General features: G+C 39.2%; 1 protein-coding gene across 10 annotated transcripts in view; it reads left to right on the top strand.

Moving 5' to 3' along the window:
• The window catches only part of spag9a (sperm associated antigen 9a), a 37,937-nt gene extending 25,716 nt beyond the window's left edge, over positions 1-12,221 (top strand). For 5 of the 10 annotated variants that reach the window (XM_079610992.1, XM_079610997.1, XM_079610998.1 and 2 more), the window contains 12 exons: positions 179-400; positions 1,228-1,411; positions 1,495-1,617; positions 2,610-2,690; positions 2,872-2,939; positions 3,034-3,182; positions 4,366-4,537; positions 6,636-6,749; positions 6,870-6,902; positions 7,254-7,430; positions 9,305-9,421; positions 9,567-12,221. In XM_079610992.1, the coding sequence (XP_079467118.1) occupies positions 179-400; positions 1,228-1,411; positions 1,495-1,617; positions 2,610-2,690; positions 2,872-2,939; positions 3,034-3,182; positions 4,366-4,537; positions 6,636-6,749; positions 6,870-6,902; positions 7,254-7,430; positions 9,305-9,421; positions 9,567-9,691 (1,565 nt within the window). In that variant the 3' untranslated portion in view covers positions 9,692-12,221. Of the gene's footprint in view, positions 1-178; positions 401-1,227; positions 1,412-1,494; positions 1,618-2,609; positions 2,691-2,871; positions 2,940-3,033; positions 3,183-4,365; positions 4,538-6,635; positions 6,750-6,869; positions 6,903-7,250; positions 7,431-9,304; positions 9,422-9,566 lie in introns of all 10 variants that reach the window. The other 5 variants (XM_079610995.1, XM_079611000.1, XM_079611001.1 and 2 more) reach the window with 2 other exon arrangements.
• Positions 12,222-14,982: the final 2,761 nt, after the last annotated feature.

The following is a 14,982-nucleotide window of genomic DNA, read 5'->3' on the forward strand; positions in this document are numbered from 1 at the left end:
TCTGTGCATGTATAGTTTTGTTTCTTTGGAATTCTGCAGATAATTGAATTAATAATTAAATCATTGTCAGATGTAAAAGGGAGTTGAGAAATAATTCACACAATTAAATGGCAATTAAGAGTTCCATTTAAATATGAATAAAAAGCAATAATGTTGTTTATTGTAATATGATTTCCAGGAGTCTTGGAGACAGACTATCCCGCAGGGGAAGAGATTCCTCAGGATTTGGAGGCGGGACCAGACTTTTTATTGGCCAGTAGCAGCTCTCAGGGCAGTGAGGGTGTGTTAAGCGATGTGTCAGCGGTGGGCTGCAGCGTTGAAGAGTCCAGCTCAGGATCTCAGACGGGCAGCACTGGAGTCAACGAACAGTCAGCAGAACAGAGTCCTGCCAGAGGAAGTGGTAGGAACCGTTTGTAGCTCAGTGTAGAATTCATGTCGTTTTGGCCACTTTAATAGAACCATTAGTTCAGACTCTAAATTGTTGGTTGGATGAGCTATTTGAAGCTTCAAAGGAAAGTCCCGGCTTATTTGGCACTTGGAAGTTATGATTTTTAAAATTCTACTTCATGAAGCTTCGAAACATTTATAAATCTTTTGTTTCGAATCAGTGGTTCAGATTTGCCAAGTCAAGTGATTTCAGCAAACAAGGCTTCATACTGCTTGGAACCTTTGTGGCGTAGAGTTCGTGAACCCATGAACACGTTTCTAATGGTTAACTGATCTCGGGTCAGTTTTGTAATGTATGTTAATTTTTTTTTATTAATTTAATGAATTTCAATACTTTGTGTGTTTATAATACAAATAAAGAATAATGCTATTTATTGCTTCTAGGCAAAACAAGCACTACAAATAATTTAAGAACGCAAATCTTACTGAAACTTCATATTTAAAGCTACACTGTGTAATTTTTCAGCAAAAAACAGGGCTAGAAAGTAATATTCAGTTGGTAGTCATATACAATTTCACCTATGTAATTCCTACACAGTGTAGCTTTAATGATTTGTAGATTACATTTAATATAGATTACACTTTCATGAAACATGTGCAATTAGTTTGTAAGCTGATTAGGCTGATTTTTTTGATGCATGTACAATGTCCGTTGCATTGACCAGCAAGCCTGTGGTGTTTCGAGCTCTTCAAAACAGCGAATCATTTTGTCAAGCAGTTTGTCAGAGTTTCGAAAAGCTTTGTATCTCCCATCACTACTTGTAAGTCTCTCTGTTGTAGATCTCTCCAGAGCTCCCAGTGAAGACGGGGTCCCTGCAGCAGAGGAGGCTACGGAGGCCACTGAGGAAGACCAGGAGAGCCCAGGACAGGACACCAGTCAGCCAGGAATCTACACAGAGCATGTGTTTACAGACCCACTCGGAACAGAGTCTTCTGGGGCGTCGGCAGGCAACGATAACCAAAGGTGAGTCAGACCCTGTGTCTTATCGTTGTTGATTTACATCCAGATTTGTATGGGAACTCATCCTTGGTTGGGTTCCTCCCCAGGGAGTCAGATCGAGACAGGGACGATGCGGTCTCAGCAGGTGGAAAAGTGGATCAGGCAAAAGAAGAGACCCAGCGGATGAGCAGCGCATTGCCCACCATGTGGCTGGGGGCTCAGAATGGCTGGTGAGATGCACGCAACACAAAAAATAGCATCTGACCATATACATTTCCATTATGGCAAGCAACAGACTTTATTAAACACCAAAATAATAAAGATTTGAAACACTCAATACTGAAACTTTTCAAAAAATATCAAAAGTTTAAATATGTAGAGAGAAATAATGTTCAATAAATAGGATAGGCAAAATTAGTTTTATATATTAGGAGTTTATATACAAGTATGAGTATATACACTGCTGTTCAAAAGTTTGGGGTCAGTTTGTTTATTTTAAATAAATCAATACTTTATTCAGCAATGACTCACTAAATTTGTCGAAAGTGACAGTAAATATCTTTATAATGTAACAAATACATTTCAAATAAATGCTGTTTGTTTGAACTTTTTGTTCATCAAAGAATCCTGAAACAAAATATGAATATATGAAGTATATGAAGTACTGTTTTCAACATTGATAATAATAAGTAATGTTAAAGGTTTCTTGAGCAGCAAATCATCATATTAGAATGATTTCTGAAGGATCATGTGACACTGAAGACTGGAGTAATGATGCTGAAAATTCATCTTTGAACCACAGGAATAAATTACCGGTACATTATTAAATTTATTAAAATAGAAAACAATTTTAATAACAACAAAAAAAAATATATTTTTTCTTCTTATTGTGCATAAAAACAAAATACTGCCATACTTTGGATCCCACTTTTACAATCCGCATCTGTAGCATTTTTGTCCACTTGAAGTTTGTGATAAATTATACTTTTAATTTTTCGTCAGCTGAACAATCAACACCTATGACACAGCCTGTCTTGTTTTCATTCATTCAAATAAATATTGTGTCTACTTTGACTAAGATCTACAGTATAGCAACTGCACGGCAAAACAATATTTAGAGAGCTGTTTAATGTACACTCTTATCAGATCATCAATGATTTATTATATTGCACCATTGAAAAACAATCCGACAATTCCTCATTTGCAAATGTGTTTCATGCAGTTTATACGTGCACTCATCAGTCGCTCGATGGAGGAAGTGTCTTCATGCTGTCAAGCTGAAGGATTCCATCTTGAACATAGTGTAAGTGGAAAGTAACCTTGCAAATTCAGGAAGTTATTTCATATTTGAGTGGAATTCCAATGTATGTAGCCAGATGATAAAGCAATTAGCTCTACTTTTATTGCACTTTTATTCAATCTTGAGCTGCAATCAAAAGAAAACACTGAGCACTAATGATATTTGATATTGTTTCTCGACATAGACATGTGAAAGGCCGTGTTTTGGTGGCTCTGGCTGATGGTACACTGGCCGTCTTCCACAGAGGTCTTGGTAAGTCCCTGTCAGTTTGCTAATAATTCAGAAAGTTATCTTAACTTTGACATTGACTTGTAAAAACCCCCCCATCTTGCTTCTACTTTTATAGACAGCCAGTGGGATTTGACCAACTACCACCTCTTGGACCTCGGCCGGCCACATCACTCAATCCGCTGCATGACCGTTGTGCATGATAAAGTGTGGTGCGGCTACAAGAACAAGATCTATGTCATTCAGCCCAAAGCAATGAAAATAGAGGTTCGGGATTATGTCTTTACTCTATTAGTGTCGCATGCAATTTTTATTAGTATTTGTTGAATCCAATTTTCTGGAGAGCAAAAATTCCTTAAAGTTTAACTATGCTTACTCGCTCTCCGTGTTACCTGGACCGAGAAATTCACGTTTATTTGTTTAGCTTCGGGCGAATCTGACCGAACAGCAGTTTCTTTCAGTTTTCTCCTGCGTTTGGCCCAAAACACTGTGTCCGCGGTCATCCAGTCTGAAATGTTGACTACAAACAGCTTTTTCATATTTTCCATCTCTGTGTTTTCTCCGTATTTACGATTCAGCCTTTAGTGCCTACAACACATTGGATCCTTCACTGGAAACCAGAAGTAACTCACTCCTGCTAAACGTTAACTCTTTGAATTCTTGCATCTGGGAACAATACAAGTCGACACCATTATAATTTCCTACTAAAGCAAGGCGATATTTGACTCTGGTTAAGCGTATCCATAGCAAACCGCTGGGAGTGGCCTTGGATGGCAACACGCCTAATGAAGTTTTCCTACCTATTTGGCAAAAGGAAAGACAACAGCTTTTTTTCTCTGTTTTCTCTAATCAGGTAGCACGGATTTCAAAAATGGTTTTACCTTTCTACAGTACTGTATAGGCCGACATGTTATATAGAAAACCCATTTTGCCAGCGGTGAAGTACTCCTTTAACTTACTTAAAGCTACACTGTGCAAAATTTTACGTTTATTCTTAGCAAAAAAACACTTTGTTTTTTCAAAATGATGTGCTCATTCGTGTGCAATTACTTCCACCATCTTATCAAGAATTCTCGTAAGCGTAGAATCTGGCATTTATAATACATACGGGTGAACTGCTCGAATGGCGGAAGCCATGTTGCGCCTCCATCTTGAAAATACATTAGCCAAAGAGGGACATACCTGGAAATTCAAGCTTCGCCTTTCGTGTTTTTACACTCAGTGGCACCGTGACGAATGCGAGGGGGAGATTACTTGCAGATTTGAAATAATACGGCCACCGTAGGAGTTTAAACGCCCTCGGAATGGGAGGGGCTAGAAAGTAATATTCAGTTGGTAGTCATATAACATTTCACCGCTAGATGGTAGTAAATCCTACACAGTGTAGCTTTAAGCAGGATGTTTTTACAATAAGTTGTGACGCATTTCTCATTGGGTATTTATGAAACAGAAGTCTTTTGATGCCCACCCGCGTAAGGAGAGTCAGGTGCGTCAGCTGGCCTGGGTGGGTGATGGGATTTGGGTGTCCATCCGGCTAGACTCCACCCTCCGCCTCTTCCACGCTCACACCTTCCAGCATCTCCAGGACGTGGACATTGAGCCTTATGTCAGCAAAATGTTAGGTGAGAATACTGTGAAAATTGTGTTTTTTTTTGGTCACCTTTTATTATTCTGCTTAATATTGTGAAATATATTACAATTTAAAATTCTCTATTGTAATATATAGTAAACAGTAATGTATTCCTGTGATCAAAGCTGAATTTTCAGGATCATTACTCCAGTTTTCAGTGTCACATGATCCTTCAGAAATCATTCTAATATGATGATTTGATGCTCAAGAAACATTTCTGATTATTATATGTTGAAAACAGCTCCATGTTTTTGTGGAAACTGTGATTAATTTTGTTTTTCAGGATTTTTTGATGAAGAGAAAGTTCAAAAGTATTTATTTGACAAATATTTGGTTACATTTAAATGTCTTTAGTGTACCTTTTGATCAATTCAATATCCTTGCAGTGCACCATATAGCTTTTGTGTCTGAATGCATTTAGCAGAAGAACATTGTTTGGTTGTGCTTCGGCTCTGCCTGACTGTGTGGATGAATATGGTTATTTCTCATAACTAAAAAAAAAAGATTATCCTGCTGCTCGTAAAACATTCACTACTAGGCATAAGAGATATAACCAGTTTAGATGGAAAGATCTCAAGCTGACTAGCTGAAGACATTACTGTAGCTTTAGCCATTAATAGACCCGCGACTTAATTGAAAATTAATTCCAGCACAGCGCTACAACAACCACAATGAAATGACCCTTCACAACAGGTAATGCTTTACAATGAACTCTTTTAGAGAGCTACATATGCAATTTATGTTCAATAAAATACCTCACTCACCTGTTGAGTAGTAAAAACACCATCTCTACGTTGCTTTTACAACGATTCCTTAAGACACAACTGTTCTGCTTTGTTTGGAACTGTTATCTTTGGTCAAATAGAGCAAAAACTGACATTACTGTTAAAAAATTTAAATGAATATCAACTTAAAAGAGAACTCCGGTCAATTTTAACATTGAGCTCAATTTTTAGTAAATTTGGAGTGCTGTCAATACAGAGAACAACGACAAAAATCGGTGTTGCCTACACTGTGTTATCCTATTTTTAAAATTTACACCCTATTGACTTGAATGGGGCAAGTTTTAAACTTAACCAGTTCTTAGTCTTATCATCCTTGATGTGTCATTACAAGTGCCCAGCCATGTTGAGTGATTCCGTCAGAGTGAACACGAGTGAATCTGACTGCAGTATATGTGAAAGATATGAATAAAAATGATGTTATATCAGCCAGCGCACAGACCTGTATTTAGTTCCTGTTTTCGGTGGAAGTCCAAAGTAGTCGATTGTCGAGTTCACGCGCATAGGTTTAGTTACTATGATCAAGCGCGTGAACTCGACAATCGACTACTTTGGACTTCCACCGAAAACAGGAACTAAATACAGGTCTGTGTGCTTGTTGAATTAACATCATTTTTATTAATATCTTTCACATCTACTGCAGTCAGATTCACTCGTGTTCACTCTGAAGGAATCACTCAACATGGCTGGGCACTTGTAATGAAACATCAAAGATGTTAAGAGGATAAAAGCAGGTTTAAAACTTGCCCCATTCAAGTCAATAGGGTGCAAATTTTAAAAATAGGATAACACGGTGTAGGCAACACCGATTTTTGTCGTTGTTCTCTGTATTGACAGCACTCCAAATTTACTAAAAATTGAGCTCAATGTTAAAATTGACCGGAGTTCTCCTTTAATGTTTATTGAACTGTTGTATTACATTTGCAATTGTGCTGATATTCAGGAAAACAGCATTTTTCCCCGTGAGATATTGCTTAACTATATGATATTAAAAACAAACTCGTACAATTTATATCTTGAATTTTGCGGGCATTTCCTACCCTGCACAATGCTATTTCACGCCAACTCCAGACTCGCTTGCTTGTTAAGCTAAATGGAGGGTTACAGTTATCGAAACCAGATTCGCCTGACAGCGGGCCTGCGAAGACCTGTTGTCTCTTTTAAAAAATGAAGTCTGTCTGACCCAAAACCTTTGAATGGGAGTGTGCATCTGAAAAACACATGAAATTACAAGACAAGATTTGAGCTCTTTTATAATATGCTTTGAAATAAATACACAATCATCGGACTTCCACTTGTCTTTTACAGGAACAGGGAAACTGGGTTTCTCTTTTGTGAGGATAACGGCTCTAATGGTTTCCTGTAACCGGCTGTGGGTGGGAACAGGAAATGGTGTCATCATCTCCATCCCGTTATCAGACTGTAAGCCAACATCACAGCACACATAAACATATGTACATGAGTATTTGATGTGGAAGGCAGCTTTAGTTTCAGTCTCTTTGGCCACTTCTCTCTGTTCTCTCTCGTCTCCTGTCTCTGTAGCTGTAGGTCAGTGTGGATATCTAGGTCAGAGGGGTGAGTGGGAAACGCATTGTTGACAGCTGATTAAATCTGAAACAAAGCTGTCTTGCTTGGCTTGTTTGCTTTGATGCTCAGCTGTGTTCAATATTTCATATCCAAGTTCTCTGTCCTTAGTTCCTCTTAGATCGTCCTCTCTCTCCAACCAACTTCCTCTTTCTGAGCTTATCAACAGCGAATCTGCATCTATTAGAAATTTGCTTTTAATGCTTTAATATTATTGGCTGTATCCCAGTAATTTCGCAGCGAGGCTGTGCTTTGAATTTGACAGGCATCTTCTCTGCAAGATACTAACTGCTAACATTAGATGCTTTAGACACTTGTGTTTACACACTTTTCCCCTAGCAGCTAATAAGACGGTGGGAGCGATCGCCTGTCGTCCAGGTGGGGCGGTGCGAGTGTACGGCGATGACACCATGGTCGGTGCTGTGATGGGCTCGTACGTACCGTACTGCTCCATGGCACACGCTCAGCTCTGCTTCCATGGCCACAGAGACGCTGTCAAATTCTTTGCTACAGTTCCAGGTATACCGTCATAACATTAGCCTCCTTATTTTGAAACACGGAAGCAAGCTATTTTCTGTGAATGTGCAAGACTTCCTATTCATTATACATCTGTAGGCAAATAACTAGAAGAATACATTAAATGGTAAATGGCAATTTACAAATGCTCTTACGTTCAAAATAAGGTGGATCTAGACCGTTGTGAAGCCTCATGTTTGAAGAAAGTCAACTCCATTCAATATTGAAAGTTTCATGATAACATCATGAAGATTAATATTACGACAGTAACATTAAGGACCGTTTTGGGAGCATGTTGAGGATATGTGGGTAAATCTCACAAACAAAATTACCATGTTTTATACATAAAAAGAAGAATATTACAATAATGTATTATGAATAATAATATTGTAAAAACAACATATTACAATAATACATGCATAGATAAATAAACAAATACATATTTTGAAATGGTCAACCCTATAACATAAATCAATACTTTTATTAAAAAGGTATCAGTAAATCCAGCACAATAAATACTAAATTACTACTATGGTGTAAAGTGTGTATGTATATTTTTGCAAAGTAAATTATATGTACGGCTGGGCGATAAAACGGTATCAGTATTTATCTACGGTTCACCATTGGCGATAACGATATACATTTTTTTCAATATAGCGCTCAATATTTTCATTAAAATGCGACCACCACAACGTTGCCCAATATCCAATGGGAAACGTAATAAAAGCGGAACGAAACTGCACTACTCATTATTTGTTTAACATTGTTTAACAGTTTGGAGCAACGTCTGTGCAGTGCGAGAAACATTAACTATGAACTAGTACAGTATATATATATATATATATATATATATCCTTCGGATGAGACGTAAAACCGAGGTCCTGACTCTCTGTGGTCATTAAAAACCATGGCATTTCTCGTAAAGAGTAGAGGTGTAACCCCGGTGCCCTGGCCACATTCCCTCCATTGGCCCTTGCCAATCATGGCCTCCTAAAAATTCCCCATCCATTGAATTGGCTCTATCACTCTCTCTTCCACCACCTATAACTGGTGTGTGGTGAGCGCACTGGCGCCGTTGTACTGTGGCTGCCGTCGTATCATCCAAGTGGATGCTGCGCACTGGTGGTGGTTGAGGAGAGATTCCCTGATATGATTGTAAAGCGCTTTGGGTGTACAGTAGTACATATGAACACGCTATATAAATGCCTCATTCTATTCTATATATATATATATATATATATATATATATATATATATATATATATATATATATATATTGAATAAAGAGAATACCGGTAATGTTTTACGTTGCAAAAATTACATTGTATTACAATGCAAAAATAGCTAAATTTAATCAAGTAAAGCATTTAAGAATTATGTTTGTTAGACATACTATACCATTACATAAAATCAGATAGAAGATAGGTATCACTTTATTTTGATGGTCCCTTTAGAACATTACTATAAGTAACTTTGCAACTACATGTCAACTTGCAGTCATTAGAGTATCAGTAGACTGTCTGCTTAATATATATGTGGACTCTCTTTATTGTGATGGTCCTCCAATAGACATTTTACTGACTAAAAGTAACTTTGCAACTACTTGTCGACGTATTCTAACCATAACCCTACCAGTCTACTAATACTCTACAAACACTCTAATGAGAGTTAGTAGAGATGTAGGTGCAACGTTACTTTTAGTCAAAAGAACGTGTTAAAGGTACTACCTACCATCAAAATTAAACCTTAAAGGGTGAAAAATATGCTGTTAAAAAAAAAAAAAAGAATGTATTCAGCATATTGTTTGAAATGTGTGGTGTTTAATATAATGACTGGTGGAGTGCAAATGTGTTAATGCGGTTAATGCGGTTTTTCAGGTCAGGTTATTGTGCCAGGAGCTGAAGGCACGCCTGACAACTCAGACTCTTCAGCCTCAGACGGCAAGAGCATGCTTATCATGAGCGGAGGAGAGGGATACATCGACTTCAGAATCGGTAAGAGCTTCAGTACCAGCGTCTCCAGGACCTGGCCATGAGCAGCAGATGCCATTTGTGCATGTTCACACATTGTAAACCTACTAAATGTGCACATTCTGCTCTGCTGACATTATAAAACATCTCTTTTTTTTTGTTCTCTCAGGTGACGAGGATGGTGGTTTGGGGCGAGATGAAGATGAAGAATCAGCCGAACCTACGTTGAAACTGCAGTCGGCTCCTGCCAAGCCGGAGCGCAGTTATGTTATAGTCTGGCAGGTTGCGCAGTGAGTGACTGATGAATCGCTGCTTCGGGTTAAACGGAGAAACTCTAGATCAAACCCACACGGACATACTTTTCTCCTTATTGATACGGATATTATCATTAATAACATTAATGTTGTTCTTAATCCCTACATCACAATGAGTTCTTTAATATTTTTTGCTTAGATGTTTATTTAATTTTATTGTTTTATATAAATCTGGCATTGACAGAAGAGGTCAGTGTTGAAATGAAGGAACAAAACGACGATTATAAGTCCGTCCACAACTATATCGCACCTATATGAAAATCCTGTGCTTAAAGTCTTAAAGGTTTACATGTAACTTTAGGGAACTGTTATAATGTTAGCTAAGCTGCTTGAGATGAATTTTTGTAGTTTTTTTTAAATGTTGTTCACAGAATTGATCAGAGGGTTCTCTGTGCACTATGGCAGTGGTAGCATTGTGTAGTTCATGTATATAGAAACTCAGAGAGCTATTTTTGCTATCTGTCTGGCGTAGATCTTGTGAGCGGTGTGTCTCGGCACCTTACAGCATGTCTGTATGTGTGTATTTGTCGCTTGCATGAGTCCTGTATCATTCCTATACGGAGCCCCGGAGCTCTAGAAATTCGGGCGTCCTTCACGCTAGAGCTTGCTGACACTTTAAAGACAGTACCGAACAAACATAATCTCCGGAAAGAGCTACATATGGAAGAGCTGCATGATTCAAATTGAAAAATCCAATAAAAAATTTTTTTTTTTTCAAATAGAGATCACAATTCTCAGACGATTCTGAACAGACAACTGACCAAAATAATATCTAATTTATTAGAGGTTCTGACAAAATGTTAAATGCTGCAGTCTGTATAATTTTTTTTATTTGATTCTAATTCTATTTTTTTTTAAATCGGTTTGAGCGAATGATTCAATGACTCACTTAAATGCTTCTTGTTTCATTACTGAATGAATCAGTGTTTTTGATCAAATCTCTCGAATGAATGATTCAATGGCAAATACATATTTTTAACACTTGTCACTTGTCGCCACCTACTGGTGTAACGATGTAATTAATACAATCATTATTTGAAGCGCCGCATTACTTTTAAAATGTGATTTGCTCTATTTTTTATTGCTACCGTAGACATCAGTGTTTATATCCAGACTCCAAACTATAAACTTTTATCCCAGTACTTCTGTGATAATTTGAATTATTGTAAGACAGAAACAACGATACTGTGTGGTTGAAAAGACATTTTGTGAAGCTGTTTCATACTTACACATGACAACTGCTCTCTCTGGATCACTTATGCAGATTTGAATGTTTCGGTGTGCTTTTGGTTTAATAGCCAGGCGAATCGTTGTCATTTAGGAATAAAGCTGCGTTCGTTCACACTGCCAATTTCATTTCAATGGTGAGCTTTCAATTTCCGGCGTCAGGACTGACAGTGACCGATGGCGACAGAATCGTGTGGGTGTTTGAATCGAGATTGCAATCTCTTAACGATTAATTGTGCAGCTCTAATACGCGGTAGTGTTTATAGCAGTAGAGATGGTTTACCCTTTTACCAAAGGATGAAACGTAGAACAAATAACACGTAACTAAACAGCCTAATTGTCAAATATTTTGCATTGCCAAGCCTTTTTGATGTTCTGTGACTCTCTTGAATGGACAAACAATGGACAAAATAATGTTAATAAAAAATTGACAGGGATTGTATAATAAATGATTTGTATTTCTTGTGTTGGATTTAGTTTTGTTTGCTTCAGCACTAAGCATACCAGATAATTAATATGGGTTTTGTCTGTATTGTTTGTCCCAGGCCTCGTTTCGAGTGTTATATTTTCTAATTCTGAGTTTTGCGCTCCTTTTGTATCTGCTCTGTTCGACACTTTTATTGTACCTTGATGTCTGTTGAAACAAATGCAACAGGATATTTGACTTTTTATGTGTAAATGGGGAAATGGGTAGGTTTTGGGCTTTTTGTTTCTTTTAAATTCTGACACATAAAGGGAATCTTTATATCCTTGTCGACGCCATTCCAAGTATTTATTTTTCATAATGAACTTTGTGGTTCAGAATGTAACTTTTTACATGTTTGTGAACAAGGACGTTATTGTTTTGCTTTACGTCAGACACAGATGTTGTCATGTTGAAGGAACTGACTAATAATTTTGACAGTATTAGACGGCGTATGACGTATAACCTCCATGGATCGTTTGGAAATCAACATGATTATTGTACTGAGCTATGCATGTTTTTTTACTGCAATCAGCAAGTATACTGCAGTTTGTTTGTTCCTATTTGTTTTTCGCCACTTTTTGGGTGGTTGTGTGTATATGTTTGAGTGTGTTGGGATGATTGAGAAATATTACTGCATTTGTGTGTGTGTGTGTGTGTGTGTGTGTGTGTGTGTGTAGTCGCTGTATCCCTTAACTCTTTCTGGACTTGCTGTGTGTGCCACGGCTTGTCATCACTGTTTTTCTTGTCAAAAGTTTGCTAAAACTGCATCATAGCCTTACTTTTAAATTCTATTAAACTCGATTTCATGGGGAATTCACTTTCTGTCTTGGTTTTCATTCACTAATGTGTTCACATGTTATAAAATAGTCTGATTCACAAACGTCTCCGGTTACTCCCGTAACCTTGGTTCTCTGAGATGAGGGAACGATACATTGGGTTTACTAACCCCCTTCCTCCAAATATTACTGAAGCCTTATTAAATCATGCCAGTAACACTGGCCAATGGCGTTCAAGCGTACACGATATGGATGAGCTTCCCTGCCATATAAGGCAGTGCTGAATGTCATTCATTCAGAATCTTGACTGAAGCAACTACAGCAGTTTATGCAATGTCTCGTTCCCTTATCTCAGGGAACCGAGGTTACGGAAGTAACCGGAGACGTTCCCTTTAGATTTTGTTTCTCCACGTTGCATTTGCTAATACTATGGGGAACGTGTAAAATCATGCTGTGTTATCTATAAAGATGTCGCATTCACCCCAGGGGTGGTACGGAGTTAACACAGGTGAGACCTGTAGGAAATTAAATGGTGCCAATGCCATCACATATAAATTGGTTTGAAAAGTTTAGATAATTTGAAACGAAATTATGTATAATGGGATAACGGCTCAGATCAATGATGCTCGATGAGTATTGTATGACACGGTGATCACGTCGCCATCTTTCTATATCATAATAAACGTGATGAGCTGACAGAGACAGAATTGAGGTGGTATATACGACCTAGTTGAAACCACTGAGGCATGTAGCGCAGATCATAACTGAGACTGGGTAGGCGGGTACACAGCTCACACAGGGCCGTAAATGTGAAGCAAGTGACATCTAAGTTATAAAACCGCACAAAAGTATTGGGTGACAACCAGCCTCCCGCCATGCAGATGTCCTGAATAGATATGCCATTGTTCCATGCTCACAACGAAGCTATTCCCTTGGTGGAGTAAACTCGTAAACTCGTACTCGTACTTATAGGACATTCCACGTTTTTAGAGCCATAAGCCAGGGTGATCGCATAGACAATCCAGTGGGACAGACTTTGCTTAGACACAGGCAGGCCTTTTGTGCGTCCGCCAAAGCAGACAAATAGCTACTTTGTGCTCTGAGAGCCTGAACTGTCTAGAGCACTCAATATAACATGTAACGTGCGTACAGGGCACAGCAAGGGTGTATTAAGCTGTCCTGTCCTGGCCGGTTCCTTGGGAAAGCTGATAGTGCTATGATCTGCGCTTTAAGTGGGGTTGAAAGCACTTTCAGTACATAACCTTTCCTAGGTTTTAAAGTAACTGCAATCACCTGGCCCAAATTCAATACACAAGTTGTCAATTAATGCTTGCAGGTCCCCAACTCTCTTAACAAAGGTCAACGCAAGCAGTAACTGCCTTGAGAGAGAGCTCACGCAAGCTCGCTGATTGCAATGGCTTGAACGGAGGTCCCGTAAGAACTTCCAGCACAAGTGCCAAGTCCCAAGTCGGCAGGCTGGAAGGGCGAGAAGATTCAGTCTTCTAGCTCACTTTAAGAATCGCATCACTATGTAATTTCTGCCGTTACATCGGAAGGAGCCCTGGCCTCTGAGATATAGGGCCCTATTTTAACGATCTGAAACGCAAGTGTCAAAGCGCAAAGCGCAAGTAACTTTGTGGGCGGGTCTTGGGCGCTGTTGCTATTTTCCCGGTGAGATAATGTCTCATGCACCCGGCGCAAATCTAAAAGGGGTTCGTCTGAAGTAGCTTCATTATTCATAGGTGTGGTTTGGGCGTAACATGAAATAAACCAATCAGAGCGTCCTCTCACATTCCCTTTAAGAGCAGACGCGCTTGTTCCATGGCGGATTGCTATTATAACGGCGGATTTGCCAGCGCACGCCAGGAGTGGTTCACAGCCGAGGAGACCGTAAAACACAGAGAAGTGACATTGGGGATGATGGGAGAAACCCACCCAAATTAGCTTCGGTTAAACAGGCGTATAATTTGGGTAAATGTGTTTCACATCTTCATGGACACAACAATGATTTCCCTCGTGTGTTAATATTTTTCCTTGTAATAATGTATGATTTGCAAAAATGAAAACTGCTGCGTCTGTTTATATTAGAGAATCAAAGTGGATGCGCGTTAACACGCTACATTATGGCCAAGCACGCGCCCTTAAAATACCATATGACTAACGCGCAACATGCCAATTTCTTTAGACTGGGTTTTCCTGGTCAGTGGCGGAATTGCTTTCTAAAACTGGAAAATAGCACCAGGAAACTTTTGCGCCGGAACACGCCTCCTCTTTTCGCCGAACCGCCCCCGCGAGTGCAAGTTCATTACCTAATTTACCGACGTGCGTCTGTGGAGGGAAAAGTCTGCTGTGCGCGGATGCAAAATAGGAATGATACATGCGTCGGTGTTCAAAGTCAATTGCGCTGGGTGCAAGATAGGGCCCATAGTGTTCAGCATTCACTGAGAAAGCGCATTTGTCGCTGACGAGCTCCGTCGAGTGTCCAGACATGAAGATTCCCGAACTCCGGGTTGGGGTGCCATATCGTTCTCTGTGCTTGAGAGAGGAGGTCTCTCCTCAGCGGGATTGTCTACGGAGGGGCTCCCAGCATCTCCACCAGTCTGGGAACCATGGCTGGTTGGGCCATTTCGGCGCCACTAACAGAACTTATTCCCTCTTCTTTCTAATTTTGAAAAGCATGCAAGGCAGAAGTTTTACTGGAGGAAAGGCGTACTTGTGCGCTTTCGGCCAGCTGTGTGCGAGTTCATCCACACCCAGGTAGACTGCGTGGGCAGTGAGCATTCACTGTGGATGAGAAGAGAT

The sequence above is a fragment of the Phoxinus phoxinus genome (genome assembly GCF_949152265.1).
Source record: "Phoxinus phoxinus genome assembly, chromosome: 1".
In the NCBI taxonomy this organism is placed as follows: domain Eukaryota; kingdom Metazoa; phylum Chordata; class Actinopteri; order Cypriniformes; family Leuciscidae; genus Phoxinus; species Phoxinus phoxinus.